This window comes from Apus apus, chromosome 8 (assembly GCF_020740795.1).
Source record: "Apus apus isolate bApuApu2 chromosome 8, bApuApu2.pri.cur, whole genome shotgun sequence".
NCBI lineage: Eukaryota > Metazoa > Chordata > Aves > Apodiformes > Apodidae > Apus > Apus apus.
This window is the reverse complement of record NC_067289.1, coordinates 4,411,389-4,431,245: the sequence shown is the minus strand read 5'-3', so window position 1 is coordinate 4,431,245 and position 19,857 is coordinate 4,411,389. Positions and strand designations below refer to the sequence as shown.

At 44.5% G+C, this 19,857-nt stretch overlaps 1 protein-coding gene across 2 annotated transcripts in view; it reads left to right on the top strand.

The window, feature by feature from the left end:
* Positions 1-13,810, top strand: part of ARHGEF4 (Rho guanine nucleotide exchange factor 4) — a 186,087-nt gene extending 172,277 nt beyond the window's left edge. For both annotated transcript variants that reach the window (XM_051626519.1, XM_051626520.1), the window contains 9 exons: positions 1,115-1,294; positions 3,894-4,088; positions 5,095-5,274; positions 5,574-5,806; positions 7,614-7,743; positions 8,254-8,385; positions 9,974-10,217; positions 10,865-10,942; positions 12,172-13,810. In XM_051626519.1, the coding sequence (XP_051482479.1) occupies positions 1,115-1,294; positions 3,894-4,088; positions 5,095-5,274; positions 5,574-5,806; positions 7,614-7,743; positions 8,254-8,385; positions 9,974-10,217; positions 10,865-10,942; positions 12,172-12,329 (1,530 nt within the window). In that variant the 3' untranslated portion in view covers positions 12,330-13,810. The remainder of the gene's footprint in view (positions 1-1,114; positions 1,295-3,893; positions 4,089-5,094; positions 5,275-5,573; positions 5,807-7,613; positions 7,744-8,253; positions 8,386-9,973; positions 10,218-10,864; positions 10,943-12,171) is intronic.
* Positions 13,811-19,857: the final 6,047 nt, after the last annotated feature.

Genomic DNA, 19,857 nt, shown 5'->3' with positions numbered 1-19,857 from the left:
CAGAAGGTAACTGTGTGACCAAGCAAGCTCAGGTGCCCAACTGGGTGATGTGCATTAGGTGCCTGTGGTGCTACTGCTGCAATGGTGTGAGCTGTACTAAGGACAGGTTGTCTTTCCCCCTCATAGAATCCAACATTCCACCATTTTCCTGGAGAAAAATAGGGCTTCACTGCCACTCCAGAATGGCTGAGTAAGTCCTTTTTAGGATTCCAGTGCTGCCTTTTTGGGGAAAATCTTGGGTGTTTAGACAGTCCCAGTCATGTTCAGGCCCTGAGAAGCCTGTGCATGTACTCTATGGTTGTTGAAATTCAAGGACCATTCAGCCAGGCACTCCTGTTGTAGTGGCCAGCAGAGCCAGCTTACAAATACCCCACTGCACTGTATCTAGGATGTGAATGGTTGAGAATGGCATCATGCAGGTATAGGCACAATAACTGCAGTATTCAAGACTCCCTTCACAGCCTCTAGCCATATAGGTTATTGTTTTGGTTTGGGGTTTGTTTGTTTTTTTTTTGTTGAAGGGTCATTTGAGTTTGGATTTATTAATTGTTGGAGGTCCTTTTTTCCTAGAGTAGGCCATCTATGGGACATACAGTAACTGTTGTCCCACAGCCTAATTGCCTAAACTCTCCAGGAGACTTACTTTAAGTAGCTTAAGTGCTAAGTTTAACCACCTTAAAGACTCAAGACTAGCTCCGAGGCCTCAGAATACTTTCTGCTCTGAAGTATGTCTCTAAACATAGATGCTCCAGGTTGCATTTGAAGGCTTTCCAAAGCAGGGCTGCACTGGCAGCACAAGAGCATCCTCCACCAGCAAGGTACCACTGAGCTGTTTGCTGTCTGAGGCAGTCACCCGTAAGAGCATCAAATTTATGTTTTATATGGTAATAAACGTACTGTTTCAAGTGATTCTAAGTAAATGCTACTGAGAGTAAGGTAATGACCTTTGAAGCAACTGCCAGACTAGCACCGGATCCTTTTCACATTGCTTGTGGGGAGTGAACAGTTACTAACACTTGTTTGGCTCAGCAGCAATGGTGCCAAAGCTGCACCATGTGGACAGACTGTGCTGCTTTCTTGGGAAGCGCTGACGTGCGAGTTGTTCTGCCCACAGCTCATCAGTGATGGCAGCGTGGTGTATGCAGAAGCCCTCTGGGACCATGTCACGATGGATGACCAGGAGCTGGGATTCAAGGCTGGCGATGTCATTGAAGTGATGGATGCTACCAACAAGGAGTGGTGGTGGGGCAGGATCCTGGACAGCGAAGGCTGGTTTCCAGCCAGCTTTGTACGGGTAAGAGCTTGATGTTTCTTTTTGCCTCTCCATTAGCACCAAGTGTTTCTTCCTTCCCCCCAGGTTTAGTGTTCTGTAGTGACTCACTGCTAGAGACAGTCAGTTCAACATGTCTTGTTACTATTTCTGTACACATGGCTAGGGTAATACATTGGACCCTCCTGGCTGAGCTGCCATCAGTGTGGGGAAGTCTCTTTTTACATGAGTAAATCAGGGCAAGGGTGGTTCAGCTCCAGACTCCAGAGTTAAACTAAGCTGTGCCAGCAGGGGAGCTGCCCTGCATGGTGGTTTGCAGCCTGGGCTCCTGCTTACCCACATGTATATTGGCTAGTTTGTGCCCAGGCACGCAGCATTCCCTTCCTGAGCAAGCAAATGCTCTCCTAGAGGAATCCCAGATGCAGCTGGCAGAGGTCTGCACTGTAGTGTCCACTTTAGATAAGCATGGCACCAAATTTAGCTCTCTCCATCTGGTGCTTAGTCCAGTGCAACTCCACATCCTGAAGTAATGCAGTTTTAAGAATGTCAGGATGCTGGGCTACCACACAACCCTAGATTCTAGGCATTTGAAAATGGAGGAGAAAAACACAAGAAATGTCTTGGAGGTCACATGGAACAAATGATGAGGCAAGAGATATGGAACACTTGATGCTTTTGGGCCAAGGCTCTCCCCTGGTGCCAGCTGTAAGACCACATAGAAACACAGCTATACAGAACAACCCAGGCAGCCCCAGCTGTGTGCTGCAGAGGCTGAATTCATTTCCAGCAGAGCCTTCTGAAACACATCTGGATTCTCTGTGCAAGTGGAGGGTAAAACAAGTCTGTGGAATTCTGGTGCACTCCTTTCCTTTCTTTGGGCTGTGACTGTTGTGGAAGCCTAACTGCAAAGGCAATTAGGTGCCTAGGGACAGAGATTCTCAGCCTTTAGCTCTTTATCCAGGTCACCTCAGATCACAAGTGACCCAAAACCAGGGGCAGCATGAAAGGAGGTGACATGAGGCAGTTCAGACTGTAACAGAAGTCCTTGGAGAAATGGGGCAGATAATGCTATAAAAGTTTTGAAATACTTTGTTATAGATTGTAGGAGACAGGCTCAGCTAGTTAACTATTACATTACACACTGTGGATGTTTTTTTTAAGTGAGGTTACTGGGACCAAACTCAGCACCGCTGGGAACAGAACTGCTTTGTTTTTTTTTTACACTCAAAACACAGGCCTTTTTTCTTTCCTGCTACTGATGAGCTGAATGGTTGTCCTGGCTGGCAGAAAAAAAAAAAAAAAAAAGTAAAAAAATTGATAGTATTTCAGGGGAAAGCCACCTAGTGCTAGCCTTCAGGGATGCAGAGTAACTAGTTCTTTTAGCAGAGCAATTGCAACACTTACTCAAGCATCTGAGTGAAGATTCCCTTCTAATTATCACCAGGCCTCAAGCTTACTGCTGGGAAGGCTGGTGTATGCAGAGACTTGATAAATCTGCATGTCTCTCAGTTAACTCCACACCAGTTTCAGGCCAGGGTCTGAGTTTAAGACTAGCCAATGTTGTTCTGCTGACAGTGAAGGAAAACCAGGATTGTACATCTTCACCTGCTGTAAACAGTGAGGAAATGAAATCTATGCCTGTGCAAAGAAGGGATAGATGGCTATGCAGTATTTTTTATATGTAGATATATGTGTATCAAGTGGTAAGCAGTCCTGCCTAGAAGAAACTACATTGAAAAGTTTAAAGCAGTTCTGTGTCATTATACTAGCAATACCCACAGTTATGCATGTTTTTACTTCAGTGTTTTTCACTCCTTCTCTGTGCTGAGTTGTCCACTAAATAGTTCCATTGTCACTCTGAGAGCTACAATACTACTACATAAAAGAAAGCTCAAAAGTTAAATGCACCAGTAGTGTCCTTCTATTATCTAGGGTACTTTGCTGTTGCTGACAACAGACTGTAGGATGGTGTGTCTATGAAATGCTGGAGTTTTTCTCTGTTCATGCTGTGCTGCCATCTGATGGGCACTGTGGAGGAACCATGAGTTTCACAACAGCTCTGTAGTGTTGCCATTCCTTACCACCTTATATGCCTAGTGGCATCTGTATCTTTTATATTAACAATACATTCTCTTTTAATAATCTTGGGGAAGCAGATACTCAGAGGCCACCTGTTATTTATAGTATGAAAATAACAATACAGCTATATAAAAAAGTAACTGTTAACTGGTTTCCCCCCTCCCTCCCTAGGTGCCCCCTCACAAGTATCTAACAGATTTCATTTGATAAACCATTTCCTGTCCTGATTTTGTATGTATCCTTCCTTGAGGACTCATATAATTCCTGTGTCTTCTATCCACAGAGATGCCTGCTTAAAACCACCCATGTCACACAGTAGGAGCAGCTGTCATGTGGCCTGAAAATGCCCTCCCAAAACTGACTGTCTGGCCTTAGCTTCCTCAAGGGGCAAATATGTTTACAAGTAGCATACACAGAGCAGCCCTCTTCCCTCCTTATCCTAGCTCAGTCTTTGTCTTACCAGTCACCTGTCCCAAACTTCTTCTCCTTGGAGGAGCTGTGTTTAGCAATGCAAACAGTGAACATCTTGTGTTGTCTGACACAGCTCCGAGTAAACCAGGATGAACCCATGGAAGATTATCCTCTGAAGGTAGAGGGTGGCAAAGAAGATGACTCCAGCAGTGGCTCCCGCCGCTTCGGGATGGGGCAGACCACCAAGGATCAGATGAGGACCAACGTCATCAATGAGATCATTAGCACAGAGAGAGACTACATCAAGCATCTGAAGGACATTTGTGAGGTAAGGGAATAAAGGGGGAAGAGAATTTAAGAACTTGTCTAAAGGATAATAGAGTATGTCCCATTCTTGCTCAGAGAGCGACCCTAAACTTTTCTTTTCTGGAAATATGACTGCATTTCCATCAGAGCCTGCTCTGCTACATGGTGCTGCATGCTCAGGAAACAATTAATTACAACAATAGTCCAAATGCCTCTGTGTTTGGACTACCCACTTGGCCTCTGACTAAAAGGAATTAACTGAATTTCCCAAGCCAGAGAGAAGTAAATATCTAGCATGGCTGTCCTCTTCAATATACATTCTGAGGTAATGGAGACAGCAACTCAGGCCTTCAGGCAAGGCATGCTCAGATCAAGACAACTAATAGGCTGAACATCTCCTAGGTCTTTCACTTGCAGATACACAAAGTGTTGGGACACCTCTTCCAGAAGAGACAGACTGTCACATACACTGGGTTACATGAAGGTAATTGATAAGAGTTTTGCAGGAATGTAGTTCTTCACTGAAATGACACCAAAATGTAGTGCCTTCCAGGAGAGACAACTGGGGCAAAGCAGCACACACTTAAACAAGCCTGCCCTCCTGCAATGTCCCTCCATGTTGTTCCTCCTTCTCCTTTGAGTCAACCAGGCATTTCCTAACATCCAGCCATCCAAATAGATCCACAACTGGATATAATTGGCCTAAATCTATCAGTAGATCAGTGCTGGGGTCAGAATACCCTGTGACCTTGAGACAGACATGGGTGTCCTTAGCAGGAGAGAAGGCTGCTCTGGCACTCCTCCAAGCGTGGGTAACAGTGTTGTTTAAGGCAGTGGTGTTAACTGTGGCTTGGTTTCTATTTCTACCATGTTCTACTTGGTATTAAGAGGAAATAATAGCTAAAACATGGATGCACCTATGCAGGAAGGGGGTACAGGAAGGAACACAGTCCATGGGCTTTTTCTGTTGATAACCAAAGGCCACAGAGCAATTGCCCAGAAAGTTTTCTGATTTGTTTCCCTCCTAGGGTTATATTAAGCAGTGCCGAAAAAGAGCTGATATGTTTACAGAAGAGCAACTAAAGACAATCTTTGGGAACATTGAGGACATCTACAGATGCCAGAAGAAATTTGTTAAAGCACTAGAGAAGAAATTCAACAAAGACCACCCACATTTGAGTGAGGTTGGCTCGTGCTTCTTGGAATATGTAAGTAAGTTTGACTTCATGAGAAGGGGGTATGGATTAGGCCAGAGGGTTTAGAAACTGATCTGGCAGAACTGAAGCTGTGTTTGAAAAACCCCACCCAACCAAATTAAATGTGCTGTAATTTGTAATTGTAATTAACTGTAGTCCAGCCTGCCCATCCTCAGCTTCAGGTCTCCAGTCTTTAAAACAAATTACCCAACAGCCCCATGTGATACAGGGGCAGGACCTACCCAGGGGACTCACATTGAGCCCATCAACCTATAGAATGTGGACAGGTAACCCCTCCATTTCCCTTGCAGCAAACGGAGTTTCAGATCTACTCTGAGTACTGCAACAACCACCCCAACGCCTGCATGGAGCTGTCCCGCCTCACCAAGGTCAACAAGTATGTCTACTTCTTCGAAGCCTGTCGCCTGCTGCAGAAGATGATTGACATCTCTCTGGACGGGTTTCTGCTGACCCCTGTGCAGAAGATCTGCAAGTATCCACTGCAGCTGGCTGAACTGCTCAAATACACCAACCCCCAACACAGGTAGGTCAGCATGGTGGGGATAGGAGGAACCAGACTGGAGCCAGGAAACTGAGGAACACAGGATATGTTGAGGGCAGCTTGCCAAGAGCCGCTGGTACCACAATTCTTCTGTGCTACCTTGTATAAACCAGGGAAATTTTCTTTAGAAGAAATAATTTCTCATTACAGTAGCACTGGGCTTTACCATCAGCCTCCTCCAGACCTGGAGTTGCAAGGTCCACTTTATAATGATACTTTTCTGTTTTATTTGGCCCATGTATCTGTCATACCAGCAGATACCTACTTTGGAGTTAAATGTTTCTGGTGTTGGTGCTGAAAACTTTTCTGTAAAAACACTGGTTGAATATACCCCAAAATTTCCATCTAAGTACATCGTGGCACAAGAGGGCTGAATGCCAGTCAGGAATCCTTTTTGCCCAGTGCTTCCCTAGTGGGATGATGTTGCCTACAGCAGTCAGGCCATGCACAACCTGCTGCCTCTTCAGCACTAGCTCAAAAGCCTCTGTATCCGTTGCTCCATTTCATGGTGAATGCACTGCCCTTGGCTCAGGTAACTATGCCACTTAATCAAACATTTGAAATAATTAGCAACAGGAATACAACATAAAAAAAATCTGTATTAAAGGGAAGTGTTGATATTGGTCCATTGTGGCTTGACTTACCTTCCTAATTGTAGCACTGCTATTTCTCAGAATGTTTTTAAGCATGTCTTGTTAAATCTAAAAGCATGTTCTTCTGAAGCTGACCTCTGAACAGAAAGCTCCTTCATGCAGTACACAGATGTTTTGAAAATGGTGTTAGAAACAAGTTGTGCAGAACAGCTCCTGCAGAACAGCTCCTGCTGAGCTACTCCAGACTCAGCAGAAGTAGCTTATGGCAGCAGATGGTGTGGGCGTGAGAGGGTAGATCAACTTATGGCCTACCCTTCCAGATAAACTGTCGGCCTCTGTTGGAAATGATGCCAGTTATTGCGGGACTGACTCACCTATGCATGACGGAACCAGTCCCTCTAAGAAAACAGTGGCATTATCAATATATTGTATTATGTAGGGGGGAAAAACCCACAAGGTCTGGAAAGCAATGGCTACAGTGTCAACATGGATAAACAGACATGGGAAAAAAAGTCACTCTGACTATGTCTCAGAATCTCAGTCTGTGAAATATTTGTGAATGTAAATAATAGGGGTGGGAAAACCTTTAGTCTCTGACTCTTATTTCCAAGATCTGGTATCTTGTGAGGGTTGCTTACATAGTGAGAAAACCGAAAATTGACAACTTGGCTTCAAACTTTTAAATATACATCATTTTCCTGTTACTAAATAGAACAGAGACTAGCCTCATCCCAAAGCAGAGATCAGAATAAAAAAGCACTCCCTGTGACCATGGGAAGTTGCAGACCAAAATGCTTTGATTAAATAGTGATAATGATAACATTCAATGACAAAATAGGCATTTCTGTCTTTAGTCATCTCCCTGGATCTAGGATGGGGCTCATTCCTGCCAATGTTTTTAAGCAGAACTTAAGACTGTGGTTTCACCTCAGTGGTTGTGATCTGTTTCTCTTTCTTTGCCTTGTGTTCTTGGGGTGAAAAGACTCTACTGGAAAGGATCATTGTTTGGGCTGTAGCAGTGACAAGAACTTTTGTAACCTGGCAAAACATGCTGGGAAGGAAGGCAAGGGAAAGAAAGAAAAGGGACTGATGTTTTCTGCTCTTCAGCTCTAGGCCATGCTAGAACCTTTGGAGTGTAGATAGGTACAATAAACATGTGTCAGTTTGTCATGTCTACCACCTCTGCCCTGCCCTAGGGATTTCAAAGACGTTGAAGCTGCCTTAAACGCCATGAAGAACGTGGCTCGGCTCATCAATGAGAGAAAACGGCGGCTGGAGAACATTGACAAAATTGCTCAGTGGCAGAGCTCAATTGAAGACTGGGAGGTAAGAGACTTTTTTTGTCACGGACTGAATGTTCTGTGTTGCCCCTCTTCCCCTTCCTCCAACAGCTTCTGCTTACAGAAAGATTTAGGATTACTAGCTAGCCCTACCTTCAGTTCTGCTGCCCTTCTGTGTTTCTTTAAATATAACCAAATGTCATCTTTTAATACAACTGAAAAGGTCTAGCAGGTAATCCAGCTAGACCACCTCCCTTCCTGTCAGGGATGGATCAGCTACCCTGAGCAGACTCCCTGGAAAAGGAGATTTTGTTTGCTTGTTTAACACTGTTGTTCTTATTCACTTCCCATTCCTAGTGTCTCCCTGTGATGAGGGATATCCTTCAGCACAGAGGCTCCCTCTCACACCCAGGGGAGTTTCTTCATCAGGCATTCAGGGCCCACAGCCACACAACACAGGCCCCTTGGCCAAGCTCAGGTTCTCATATGAAACCACAGGCTTACTCCTCCTGTTTTCAGACAACCAAGACCAACCTGTTCTTTGTGCTGTTCTTAGGGTGAAGATGTCCTAGTCAGAAGCTCAGAACTCATCTATTCTGGGGAATTAACCAAAATCTCCCACCCTCAAGCCAAGAGCCAACAGAGAATGTTCTTCCTCTTTGATCACCAGCTTGTCTGCTGCAAAAAGGTAACCTCACTAGCCAGGCACAATTGCTGTCTATTACAATGCTAAAGAGTGAGCAAACTCCCTTTCTAGCCCCCTTTGTTTCCTTAATACTTAAAGAGATCACGTCTGCTTTTGACACAGAGATTTTTAGGAGCATTTGTTGCAGTCTTTTCTCCAACATCGTGGTGTGTTCTGTGCACTTGACCACAGCTGCAGGAACTGACTCCTGGCCTTATTCCTATAGCAAGAGGGGGAAGCACTGCACTGCTTCAAGGCTCAGTGTATGGATGTACCTTACACAACTCAAGTAGAACTGTTACTCATTTTCCTAAAATATGTATTTTTCAGCTGCACTGCCACATCAGAGTAGTACTGTAACCAAAGGTAACTGCAGCTTTGGACAGCTGTGGGCCTTGACAGGCAATAAGACCATATTATCATGTGTAGGTCTGCAAGTACAGCCTATGCTATTGCTCACAGCCTAAGTAACAGAACCTTCATTCCTACAGCAAATGGAAGTTATCTTCCATTGGAATTTCACAACTGAACAAGCCAATTTTTATTTTGCCTAATCCATGGCATACAGAGGTAGCTCTAGTGACTTAGGCATAAGCAGTTTATCACTGCTCTCAAATATACTTGTCATTGCCAACACAAAAACCAAAAGCCAATTAGGATTTTTTTTGGCTAACTGGGACTGTAGGATTAAAATACTATTTTCTGACAGTGGCTTAATGAGGATTTGGGATCTTGTGTAATAACAACACAAGCTTGCTTCTCCCTCAGAGCTCTTCAGGGCAGCTGACAGCCCACAACTCAGCTGTCCTGGTTTTAACCTGGCAGCCCAGTGGCTCCTTCTGCCCCAGCCCCTGGGAAGGGGGGAGAGACTGAGAAAGGTAAAAGCAAAGAGAGTCATCACTTGAGATTAAAAAAAAATCTAAAAATTGTTTCATAATAACAGCAGTAGTTGAGGGATACTGTGATGCACAGTGCAGCTGCTCACCACCTGACTGACCAACGGCCCAGCCTGTCCTTGCCTAGCAATCCCAGAGGAGAGAAAATCCTGGAACCACAATCCAGGAAGACAGAAAGAACACTTCCTGGTCAACCCTCATCTACCCACAGAGCATGACTTTGTGTGATATGGAACATCCCACTGGCCAATATGGACCTGTTGCTCTGGCTATGCTCCCTCCCAGCTTCTTGTGCACCTGCACACTAGCAAAACATGGCAAGTTAAAAAGTCCTTGATTTCTTAGCAACTAAGAAACTAAAAATGTCAGGGTATTATCAAGGTTCTTCTCATACCAAATTCCATACTAAATACAAAACACAATGCTGTTCTATCTAGTAAGAAGAAAATTTGCTCTGTCCCAGCCCAAACCAGCACACCAGTTTATCTTGAACCCACCAGCAACATGTGATTCCCCTCACTGCCAACAGGAGCTCAGCACTTTGCAATTCCACAGATTTAAATCCAGTATAAAATTTTTTTCTTACAGGACTGTAAACCATCATGTAATACTCCATCATATCAAAGATAATGAATGTTTAAGGAAGGGACAGGAAACAGTAACATCTGTATGAGACTGTGTGATCTCTCTTACAGGACCTCCTGCGTCGGGATATCCTGTATTATAAAAGTCGGATCAACATGGATGATATGGAAATACTAGATGTAGAAGATGGGAAGGACAAGGACTTCAACATCAGCGTGAAAAATGCATTTAAGCTGCACTGCCAAGACACTGAGGAAGTCCACTTGTTCTGTGCAAAAAAGCCTGAGCAGAAGCAGCGCTGGCTGAAGGCATTTGAGAATGAAAGGAGACAGGTTCAGCTCGACCAGGAGACAGGTATGGAAAGAGCAATGTTTGATTTTGTGTTTTTCTTCTTTATTTTAACCACCAGCCAATGCAGAGAAGTAAAAGAGGGGAAGCCAGTCCATGCTCCAGTCCAGCCCTGAGCTGTTTAACTGCATATTCTGAATGAATCTGTGGGATTGAGAAAAAACCCAAATACAAACCACTGTGAGCAGACATTGCAGTGTGTTCTCAGGGAGGCTGATGCATCTTTAATGAATTCAGACAGGACTGACAAAACAGTCAATACATTACATACAGCTTCCAGTATTTTGCAGTACAGTGTCCAACTTGGCAGTATCTATACAAAACACATTAATTGTAACAGAGGGTTTTAATTGTTTTGTCCAAATCCTGCTTAATTCAGATATGTGTGATCTAATGAGATTTGAAACACAACTGGATTGTTCTGGCTTCATCACCCAGCAAAGCAGGGCAGAAGACCTGGCCTGAGAGGTAGGGGGAGAGCACAGACTGGGGGACGCAGTACATGCCCCTTCCAGCTTTGGGAGTAATTTTATCTTAGGACCTTCAGGCATTTTCCTATCCCTGTATTTCTGTTACTGTCTGTGCCAACCCATGTCTTCCCCCAAGATACACAATGAGGACCTCCTCCTGACAAACTTTGTTTTCTCTGCCAGGTTTTTCCATCACAGAGGTGCAGAAGAAGCAGGCGATGCTGAACGCCAGCAAGCAGCACCACACGGGGAAGCCTAAGGGTGAGTCACACCTGACCAGAGAAGTGCTGTTGAGAACTGGGGAGGGGGGTGGTTCCACGCTTACTATGGGGAAACAGTTTCAGTGAAGTCGCAGGAACGAACTCTTGAGAAGGCCAGATGGTGAGCTCCAATGTGGCAATCTCTAGTATCATTCCTGGCAGATTGGAATGTTTTCCTGCTTCCAGCCATTTAAAACTCCAGGAGAGCTGCTTTGCACCTAATTGCTGAGCACCGTGCCAGAAACCACAGTTACATACATGAGGCAGCTTCTGTTCCAAGGCTAGTTCCCAGCCTGGCCCTAGAAGCCAGGCTCTCCTAGCAGTATGGCATTCCCTTTGTGAAAAGGCAAGGTTGAGTCCTGTAATCCCCAGGATGCAAAATGGGTCAAAGGTCACTGCAATGGGGACTATTCCTGCATGGGCAGTTGCTTTGAAAACTATGATTCTCGCAGAATGCTATGGGCAGGTGCTATGCCCATGCCCACTGGCAGAGCTGTTTTGTTTATTACAACTTTGAGACAAGGAAGATATTTAGCAGCAGCCAGGGAGTATGAACTCAAGCCAGAGAAAGGAAGGAGAGAAAGGAAGGCTCCTGTGCCTGCAGCACTGTCAGATGAAGATTCCTGCTACCTGATTTTGTGATGCCACCACCATTCTTTATATCCAGAGGAAGGGCTGTCACTTCCTTTTCTCTGGACCCACAACTGCATCCCTTCGGTGGTTCCAGTCAGCAGTTAAATACCAGTAAGAAAGCCTGGCTGCAAGTCAGAAGTAAGATTTCACTGCATACAGGAGAATTGGGAAGGAAACCAGAACTCTCTAACAAAGCAGGGCCCACAGTAGAGGAGACCTCACAAGCCAGCCCTATCTCCAGGCTGGGCACTGGCCCCCGTGACTCAGAAACCCAGTGCAGGAAGTTGTGACAGGCAGAGGCACGTACACACCAGCTGCTGCTCCCAAAACAACTGAAGTCACCAGTGAAGTTTGTCACTAATGACAAGCTACAGCTATTTATCCCTGCTGTCATGAGGACAGAACACCTGCCAGTTATCCTTCACAGTTCTTGGACTCCCACAGCATCAACTCTAATCCTAAAAAGCAGAGCTGAAACTAAGGGTAATACCAAGACAAACCCAATTCACACCCCTGCAGTGTAACAAGGCCTGGGCAGGGGGTGGGGAAGGGAGCTGTGCCCAACTAACACGCTTCCCCATCTCCTCCTGATCACAGCTGTCACCAGGCCATACTATGACTTTCTGATGCGCCAGAAGCATCCCACCCTGCCCACCACGCTCCCTCAGCAGCAAGTCTTCATGCTGGCAGAGCCCAAGCGCAAGCCCTCGAACTTCTGGCAGAACATCAGCAGGCTGACACCCTTCCGGAAATAAGGGCAGCCCCGTGTTTGTGCCTGAACCCCTGCTGAGAAAGCACTTTATCCATCAGTCCTGGGAGGTGGTGCCCAGGTTCTTCCAATCCTTTGTTTAGAGGATGGCACAGGTGCTCCGGCCTTCCCTACTTGTTTTGCAGCCCAACTTCCGCGCTGGCTCTGAGGTGAGACACTGTGTGTGTGCTTGCACACACGTGCATTTGTGCCAGTCCCATCAAGCCAGCCTTGCACAGGACCTGAGACACAGCCTTCCAGGAAGAGATCACAGGAGGGAGCCTGATGTTTCACCTGAAAAAAATGGTGGTTGCCAGCTGTCCTTGGATTCACTCCTTCTCACTGTGACCACACTGCTGTCTGGCAGCTGTCAGAGATCAGATGGCAACTGATAGATCTGCTGGCTGCATGTCCCCTGACAGGCTCAGAGCAACAGGTTGGAGTCACTGACATGATACATTTTCCATGGAGGGACAAACCCTTCTGTCCTCTGCTCACCCCCTCTCCATGTTTCTCAGAGACAGGATCCTCCTACACAGTCCTAACTAATCCAGTTAGCCTTTGCAGGCACTCAGACAACAGTGAGTATTGCACTGTGACCTTTTTCTTTCCTTTAGTTCCACACCACTGATTAACTATATAGTATATTAAACTGTGCCAATCAACCTGCAGCTTGAGTCAAGTTCAAGAATCTCTTTTAGTGGGTTTGAGTTACCTAAGTTAAGAGAAAAATGTGCCTAATTAATACTGTACTCAATTCCTGAGATTCTTGTCTCTCCATCATTCTGCCATATTTCCTGGCCAATGAAAATGTTCACTGTTTGTAATGTGTTTATTTATGGTAAAAGTAAGACCTGTGTATTTTGTAAGTCTGTAATTGTTCTTGTCAGGTGTTGTTAACTTGATGCCTGTTTTGTCTGTTTTATTTTATTAATTTTTTTAAAGCAAGGTCAGTATTTGCAAGCCTAGCTCCCAGAAGTCAAGAGTCTACAGTTCAACTCTGAAAAGATTAAAACCATAGTTGTTATGCAAACTCCCACAGACCCTCAATTCAAGGGGTATTGCTACAGGTTTTTGACACCTTTAAAAAAACCAGCCACTTTAAAAAGGCCTAAATTTGGCACTAAGAGCCTCACTTTAAGTATTCAAGTTTCAAACTGTGGCCAAAAAAAAGTAAGTAAAACCTTGGTTAGTCAAAGGAAAGATTTGCCTTACCATAGTGAGAGTTAGAAGCCATACTGACTGAATTCCCTAGCTTAGGAGACATCCTGTGGCAGTGAAAGGAAGACACCCATTCCAACACAATGCTAGTGTGAGTGTAAACTGCCTGCAGAGCTTGGAAGTCCAGTGCTTGTTGATGCTGTAGCTGACTGAAGTCAGGTCATCCAGGGATATCTGAATTCAGTAGCATGTACGTCATTCTTGCACTATATCTTCCCCCCAGACCAGGGGCAACATTTAATTTCATAAAGAAACTTGTAAAAGTGACTCTCAGCCTGTGTTTGTCTCCAGCGCGTCTGTGTGAACTTGTTTCTCTTCAAAGTCACTGTAGAGATTCTGCTCTTGCAACTTAAAGAAATGACCACTAATCAGTAGAAGCCATGCTGAGAGGTTACCCTCAACAAAGCCATCCTTTGGGTGGAAGACTGATGAAGCAGAGACCTACTGGTCACTCAGAACACTGATCAAGGTTAGCAAGTCACCAGCTCTCAAATTCCTGCTAGTTACTTAAATGGAAACCATGTCTAGCAAACATCAAAAAAAGCTGCAGGGGATGCTCAAGCCCACTTTGAGCAATATGGAATTTAAGAGAAACAGCAAATGCCAGGAAGAAATATACTTGAAAGAAAACCCAGGTGCTCCTCCTAGGACCTGCCTGCCTGCACAGTCTGTAGCCTGCTCCCCTGCCCTTCTTGCTGGGAAAAAAAAACAACTTAACTCCATGCTCTTCTCCTAGGCAGAACCAGATGCAACATCAGCATCCCATATGGTCCTCCAGAGAGCGGTGATTAAATCCCCCTAAACTTCTCTCTCATTCAGAAGCACAAGAGATGTCAGCCCAAGGAAGGTTCAGCACTTCCCCTATCACCCCATGCAACACCAGGAAACAGGCCTTAGGACACTGGAAGCAGAGCTGCCTGACTTGCCTCACAGGGACATGGACCAGCACAAACATTTACATGTCTGTCATTTGTCAGAAATGCATCTCTAATGGCAGGAAGCAGGTAGGAAAACAAGCAGTGGGACAATCCAGGGATGGCCTTCAAACACTGCACAAACAGGTGCGGTTCACTATAACTGGGAGGGGGAAAAAAACAACCAACAACAACAAAAATCAGCCCTTAATTTTGAGTTATATCTGCATCACCAGCCTTACAGTGCTCTGCACTGCCCATCTTCACCCACCCCTTCCATAAGCCCTCATGGGCCAGTGCACAGTGGCAGCCTAAGCTCTAGCAGCCAACATGAAGATATTTTGACAAGACAATTGTCACTTGTGTTTGCCCTCATTGTCTGCACCCTCCTCTCCCTATCCATGGCATGTTTATTTTGATTGGCCAGGAATAAAAAAATCTGTTGGCAAGGCAATGATCAATTTTCTGGGCTTACTGGCTTTGCAGTAAGTGGGGGAGGAATTCTGGATCAGACCAGTGAACGTAGGGCCCCCCCCACAACACATGCACACCCTCAAAGACCATGACAAATCCTGACCTATTCTACTGAGTGAAATGGAGTGATAGTGGCACAGTACCCCAAAGTGGAGCAGCTTTGAAGGCCAATAACAAACGACCCTCCCCCCTCCTCCCCAATAAAATGCACATAAGAATTTGCTATGCTTAATTATCTGCAGCAAAACACTGAATAATACATATGGGCTGTGATAAACTTTCAGATTATTACCACCTCTTCCAGAACTTTGTATCTGACCAGTGCACACAAATGATTCAGAGAAACTTTTTTACAGAAATCTTTTTAATTGCCGAAACAGCCTGCTCTGGCCAAACAATCTACCAGTCAATGAGAAGGTACTTATTTCTGGTAAAGAGAAATACATGCTCTACTTGACTGCCTATCAATACTCCTAAAAAGTGTCTTCAGTTGGGATTCTAGTCTTGCAAGAACCAGCTGGAGCTAGGATCCAACCCCTATGCAAGACTGAAATCAGGTAAAAAAACTGATCACACTGACAGAGGTGGCAGCCTCATGACACAGCAAGTGGAGCCACAGCAGTGACACTGATAAACAGGTAAGGCTCAAACTCACTTTTCCTCAACACACCTACCCACAGCCCAGCATGTCAACTGACCACTTTTTAAGTGTCAAGAGGACTGCATCAAGAAATGCCAGCCTTTATTTTCTACCCAGCACCACTTCCTGATTTTCTAACCACAAAACCTCTTATTTCCTGAACAAACTGTGTATCAGATAATGTGTAACCTCCATTGGTTTTAAATGACCAGACACTCAAAAATCATCTCTTAAGTTACTGATTAAGTGGTAAAATGTAATGTCTGTTAGACAGTGGTAACAAACTAACCAACATGAATTTCCCTCCTTTTCACCCTAGTGTCTGGGTTTTGAATGGAGTTACCCAGACTAATGTCAATTTAAAGTATCAGGGAGAATGTGTATGTAGGACAGAGACCGTTCATGTACATACACATGGTGTAGCTTCACAAGTTTGTCATCTAAACTCTTAATACAGGAGGTTTCTAGCATTTGAACTACAGGTCAAGCACAGCTTCTGTCAAGCTTTTGGAGCTTAAACCGACAACACAATCCTACCAGAGTCACAAGAGGAGTCCCTCTGAAACACGCATCAGCAGGTGTGAGATTTCAGTACCCACTCCTCTGGAGATGAACATTCTACATGGCCAGAAATGCAGATTCGATGCCAAATAAGCTGAAGCTCCTGAGTCTGAACAGCACCAATAATTCTGGACTTCAGGGCAGAACTTGTCTAACTACTCAGGAAAATACTTCTGCAGTGAGTTACATGAAGAGGTTAAAACAACTTGATCCAAGGGCACTCTGTGGTTTCTTTTTTAAGGGATTTTTGGCTCTGTTCCCTTCCTTCTGCAGCTATCCATTTAGGAAGCTCTTGTGAAAAGCAGCTATGGTTTTTAATTAGTAGTATCTGCCCAAATATCTAAGATACAGACTTATGTAAAGTATGTTAACCAATCAGAATGACTAGCTGAAGCTACCAGTAAAATGCAGAGAAGCCATGGCTGCTAAATAACTGAGTTCCTGCTCTGACCAAAAAAAAAATAATCTCTATTTTCAAATATTAGTTTGTAATAACTAAGTCAAAAAAGGTGGGTGTATACACTAGAAAAATGCCTGTGCTTCGAGGTTTGATAGCATCAAAAGCAGTACAAAAAAGTCTTTGTACTAAATCAAAAGAACAAATATATCAATTCCTGTGGACCAAAAAGTTCCTGTGAAGCAGCCTTTAAGTTCTTTTCTGGTTTGTCCATTACCTCTAGACCACTGGGGTGTAGGGTGAAGAGTCCTATTCCTGGCTGGCCTAGTCCATTTCCTCACTGCTCTCCACTGCAGGTAAGTCCAACTGCCCAGGACACTGCTCCTCAAAACAGCACATCAGTCCAACATCCAGCAGGCCATGACAAACAGACCACCTGCATCTGGGTGTCCAAACAGCTCCTAGAAACATCAGAGCACCAGGCCTGTCACTCATCAGGGCAACTTAAAACATCCACGAGTAACAGACCTTCCTAGAGAACCTCAGCTTCAGACTGACAATGCTGCATTTCTTGGGATGCCAGAGTAACAGAAATTAGCTTTTCTTATTAAAAAGGCCTTTAATCTTTTGAAATATGTAAAAATATCAGGCTGTGCTCTTCCATGTTTGCTGTGGGGGGAGCAAACCTTCAAATACAACAGAATTAAGCATATGACTTGTCACTGATTTTTAAATATCAGTCTTTTGAACAATTACTGTACCACTTGCTACCCCGACTGCTTAAAAACTTTGCCAGCATCCTTCAGATGGTACAGCTTCCAGCAAGTGCAAGTTTCTTATTTTACTGTTACTACTTCACCTGTTGCTAGGTTTCGCCTCTTAGGACAGTGGAAATGGTAGTACAATACTTCCTAAAGCTTTAAGAACTGTGCTGTTCATACTTCATTAAACTGCTGGAGCCTCAGCCTGTGCGCCTGCTGCTACTCCAACATCCTCCTACAGCTGGCAGGACTTGGCTATTGACAGGTAGCAGTACCACAGCAGTACAACCCTATGGTCTCAACTATGATGTCCTGTGCCAGCCAAACAGTATCAAGTCCCTGTCCCCAGAGTTCCCAGGCTAAGTGAAGCTGTAGGATCAGGTCTTCAGGTAAGTAACGGATTAAAGAATAAGAGTTTTGGTGACAGAAATTAACTGAAAAACCGAAGTGTTTTCTGATTATTTTAACCCACTGAAGATAGAGCATTGTTCATTTAGTTTGATAGTGCAGGGGAGGAAGTCAATCTTTGAAGCAGCTAAGACAAAACAATGCAACTCAGAGCTAAGCTAGTGCAAAAAGGCAGTCAAAGCTATGACACACCAGAAGGCACCCTGACATCTTCTGCTGAATGCTACCCAGAGACCAGTGGATACCTAGCGAATGCTCAAAACCAGCACCACCCCAGATGTCACTGGATTTCTATCCCCAGGAACACAGCTTCAGCTCACCAGAGGCCAAAGGGGGTTCCTCCCCCCACGCAGCACCCACAGCTTGCCCCGCCTTGGGATCAACACCTCACAGCACCCTCCAGGTCTCCCACGTGCTTCCGTAACAAGCAGCTCCATACACCAATCCCACGGCTTTGGGAGTACGGTTGTTCCAGAAAAATACAGGCTGCTTGTTCTTTTTGCTAACACTCCTGTAATTTTCCTCCCTGCAACTATGCCACTGTTCTCTGCACGTAGTGAGCTTTTCTTTTGCACAGCTTTGTTACCAAAGCAGTTCCCTGTTTTACAGCCCATGCAAATGAGATACCTGTGATACTTAACCCAGATGCTTGTGTACCTTGGTGTGTGACTGTTTACATATACATTTGTGAGATGGAAAATAAACAAGCTATCACCTTTACTCTTGTCTAATTCTGTAACCCTCCCATAAAAAAGTAACACAACTACCCAAAATAAGCCTTTGTATCTGCCATAATCAAATGTAGCTGTGTAACAGCATCCTGCTGAAGAGTTCTATCATGTGCTTCTTCCTTCTTTTCTTAGAAATAGCAGCCTGCCTGCACATCCATTACCTAGCCTTAATAATTTTTCTATTACCTCCAGCAACCTGAAACAAGGTAAGTGCTATTTGAATCACACCATTAAGAAAAACCTTACCCTCAGCTTCGGCCATCTTAGTACTCTTATAGTAGAGCATTTGATCTCAACTGTGAAGTTCACATGATGACAATTCTTACAGTAAGGCTGGCGAACTGTGGGAAGGTGTGTTCCCCTCCCTCTTTCTGAAGCATCAATCTGTCCACGTACTTTATCCTTCTTGCCCAGAAAAGAAAAAGCTATTGTAAACACTACAAAATAGATTGATACAGCCCAAAAATGAAGGTCCAGCTGCATTAATTTAAGCTGACAGTTGGGTTTGTTTACTGCCAGTTTGTTCTGTCAAGTTTGTCTGAAGTATCTTTTAGATACAAGGAGCAACGTCTTACAGCCCTGGATTGCCTGTACTCACGAGGCTCAACAGTCTTCCCTACAGGTCTGCCATTCTCTCCATAACACAGACAATACAACAATCCATAGCTACCAAAGACCTCTTAGTGATGCACAATTGAAAAAAATCCAAAACTTAAATACTGACATGGACCCCATTCCATTCTGGATGATTACAACAGGATAGCTAATAACATCTAGGAGAGCATTTAGCTTTCCCCAAACAAGTCAGATGTCTTCTCCATTTAACACATCAACACCTTCTATCCCAGCACTGGTATTTACTACAGAGGAAAATTCCCCGCTCAATAATCATCAGTACATCACTCCTGGTTTTAGGGGAGCTCACCAACAAAGCTACTGCTGTTATGTGAATTTACAGCAAGCCTTGGAGTTTAGAATCTAAAGCAAGATGTTAGAAAAAGCAAACTTTCTTTTCATCCATATGTATTTACAGGAAAACCTGAACTCAAAACTTCTTGCCTCATTTCTGACCATCACCAACTGAAGAGTCACTTTTTGGGCACGGGGTCTGGCTGTCACCCAGTGTTCAAAGCCACCTCTAAAATGAGGAGTTCAACACATCCAACCTTCACAGCAAGTACCCAACAGCCACTCATCAGCAAAAGAGCAATATACATGACACCACTACAAAATCAATCTGGAAAGAGGGAAAAAATGAAACTCTTACCGACCTACCACTTTGGTAGTTCCACGGACACATGGATCCTACAAGCAAGAAATCCCATCAACAGACTTGATGTTCAGTACCACATTCTCATACGTGTCAGACGCAGGACAAAGTCATCCTTTGTAACAACAGACCAGAACACACAACAGAATCCCTCTAAC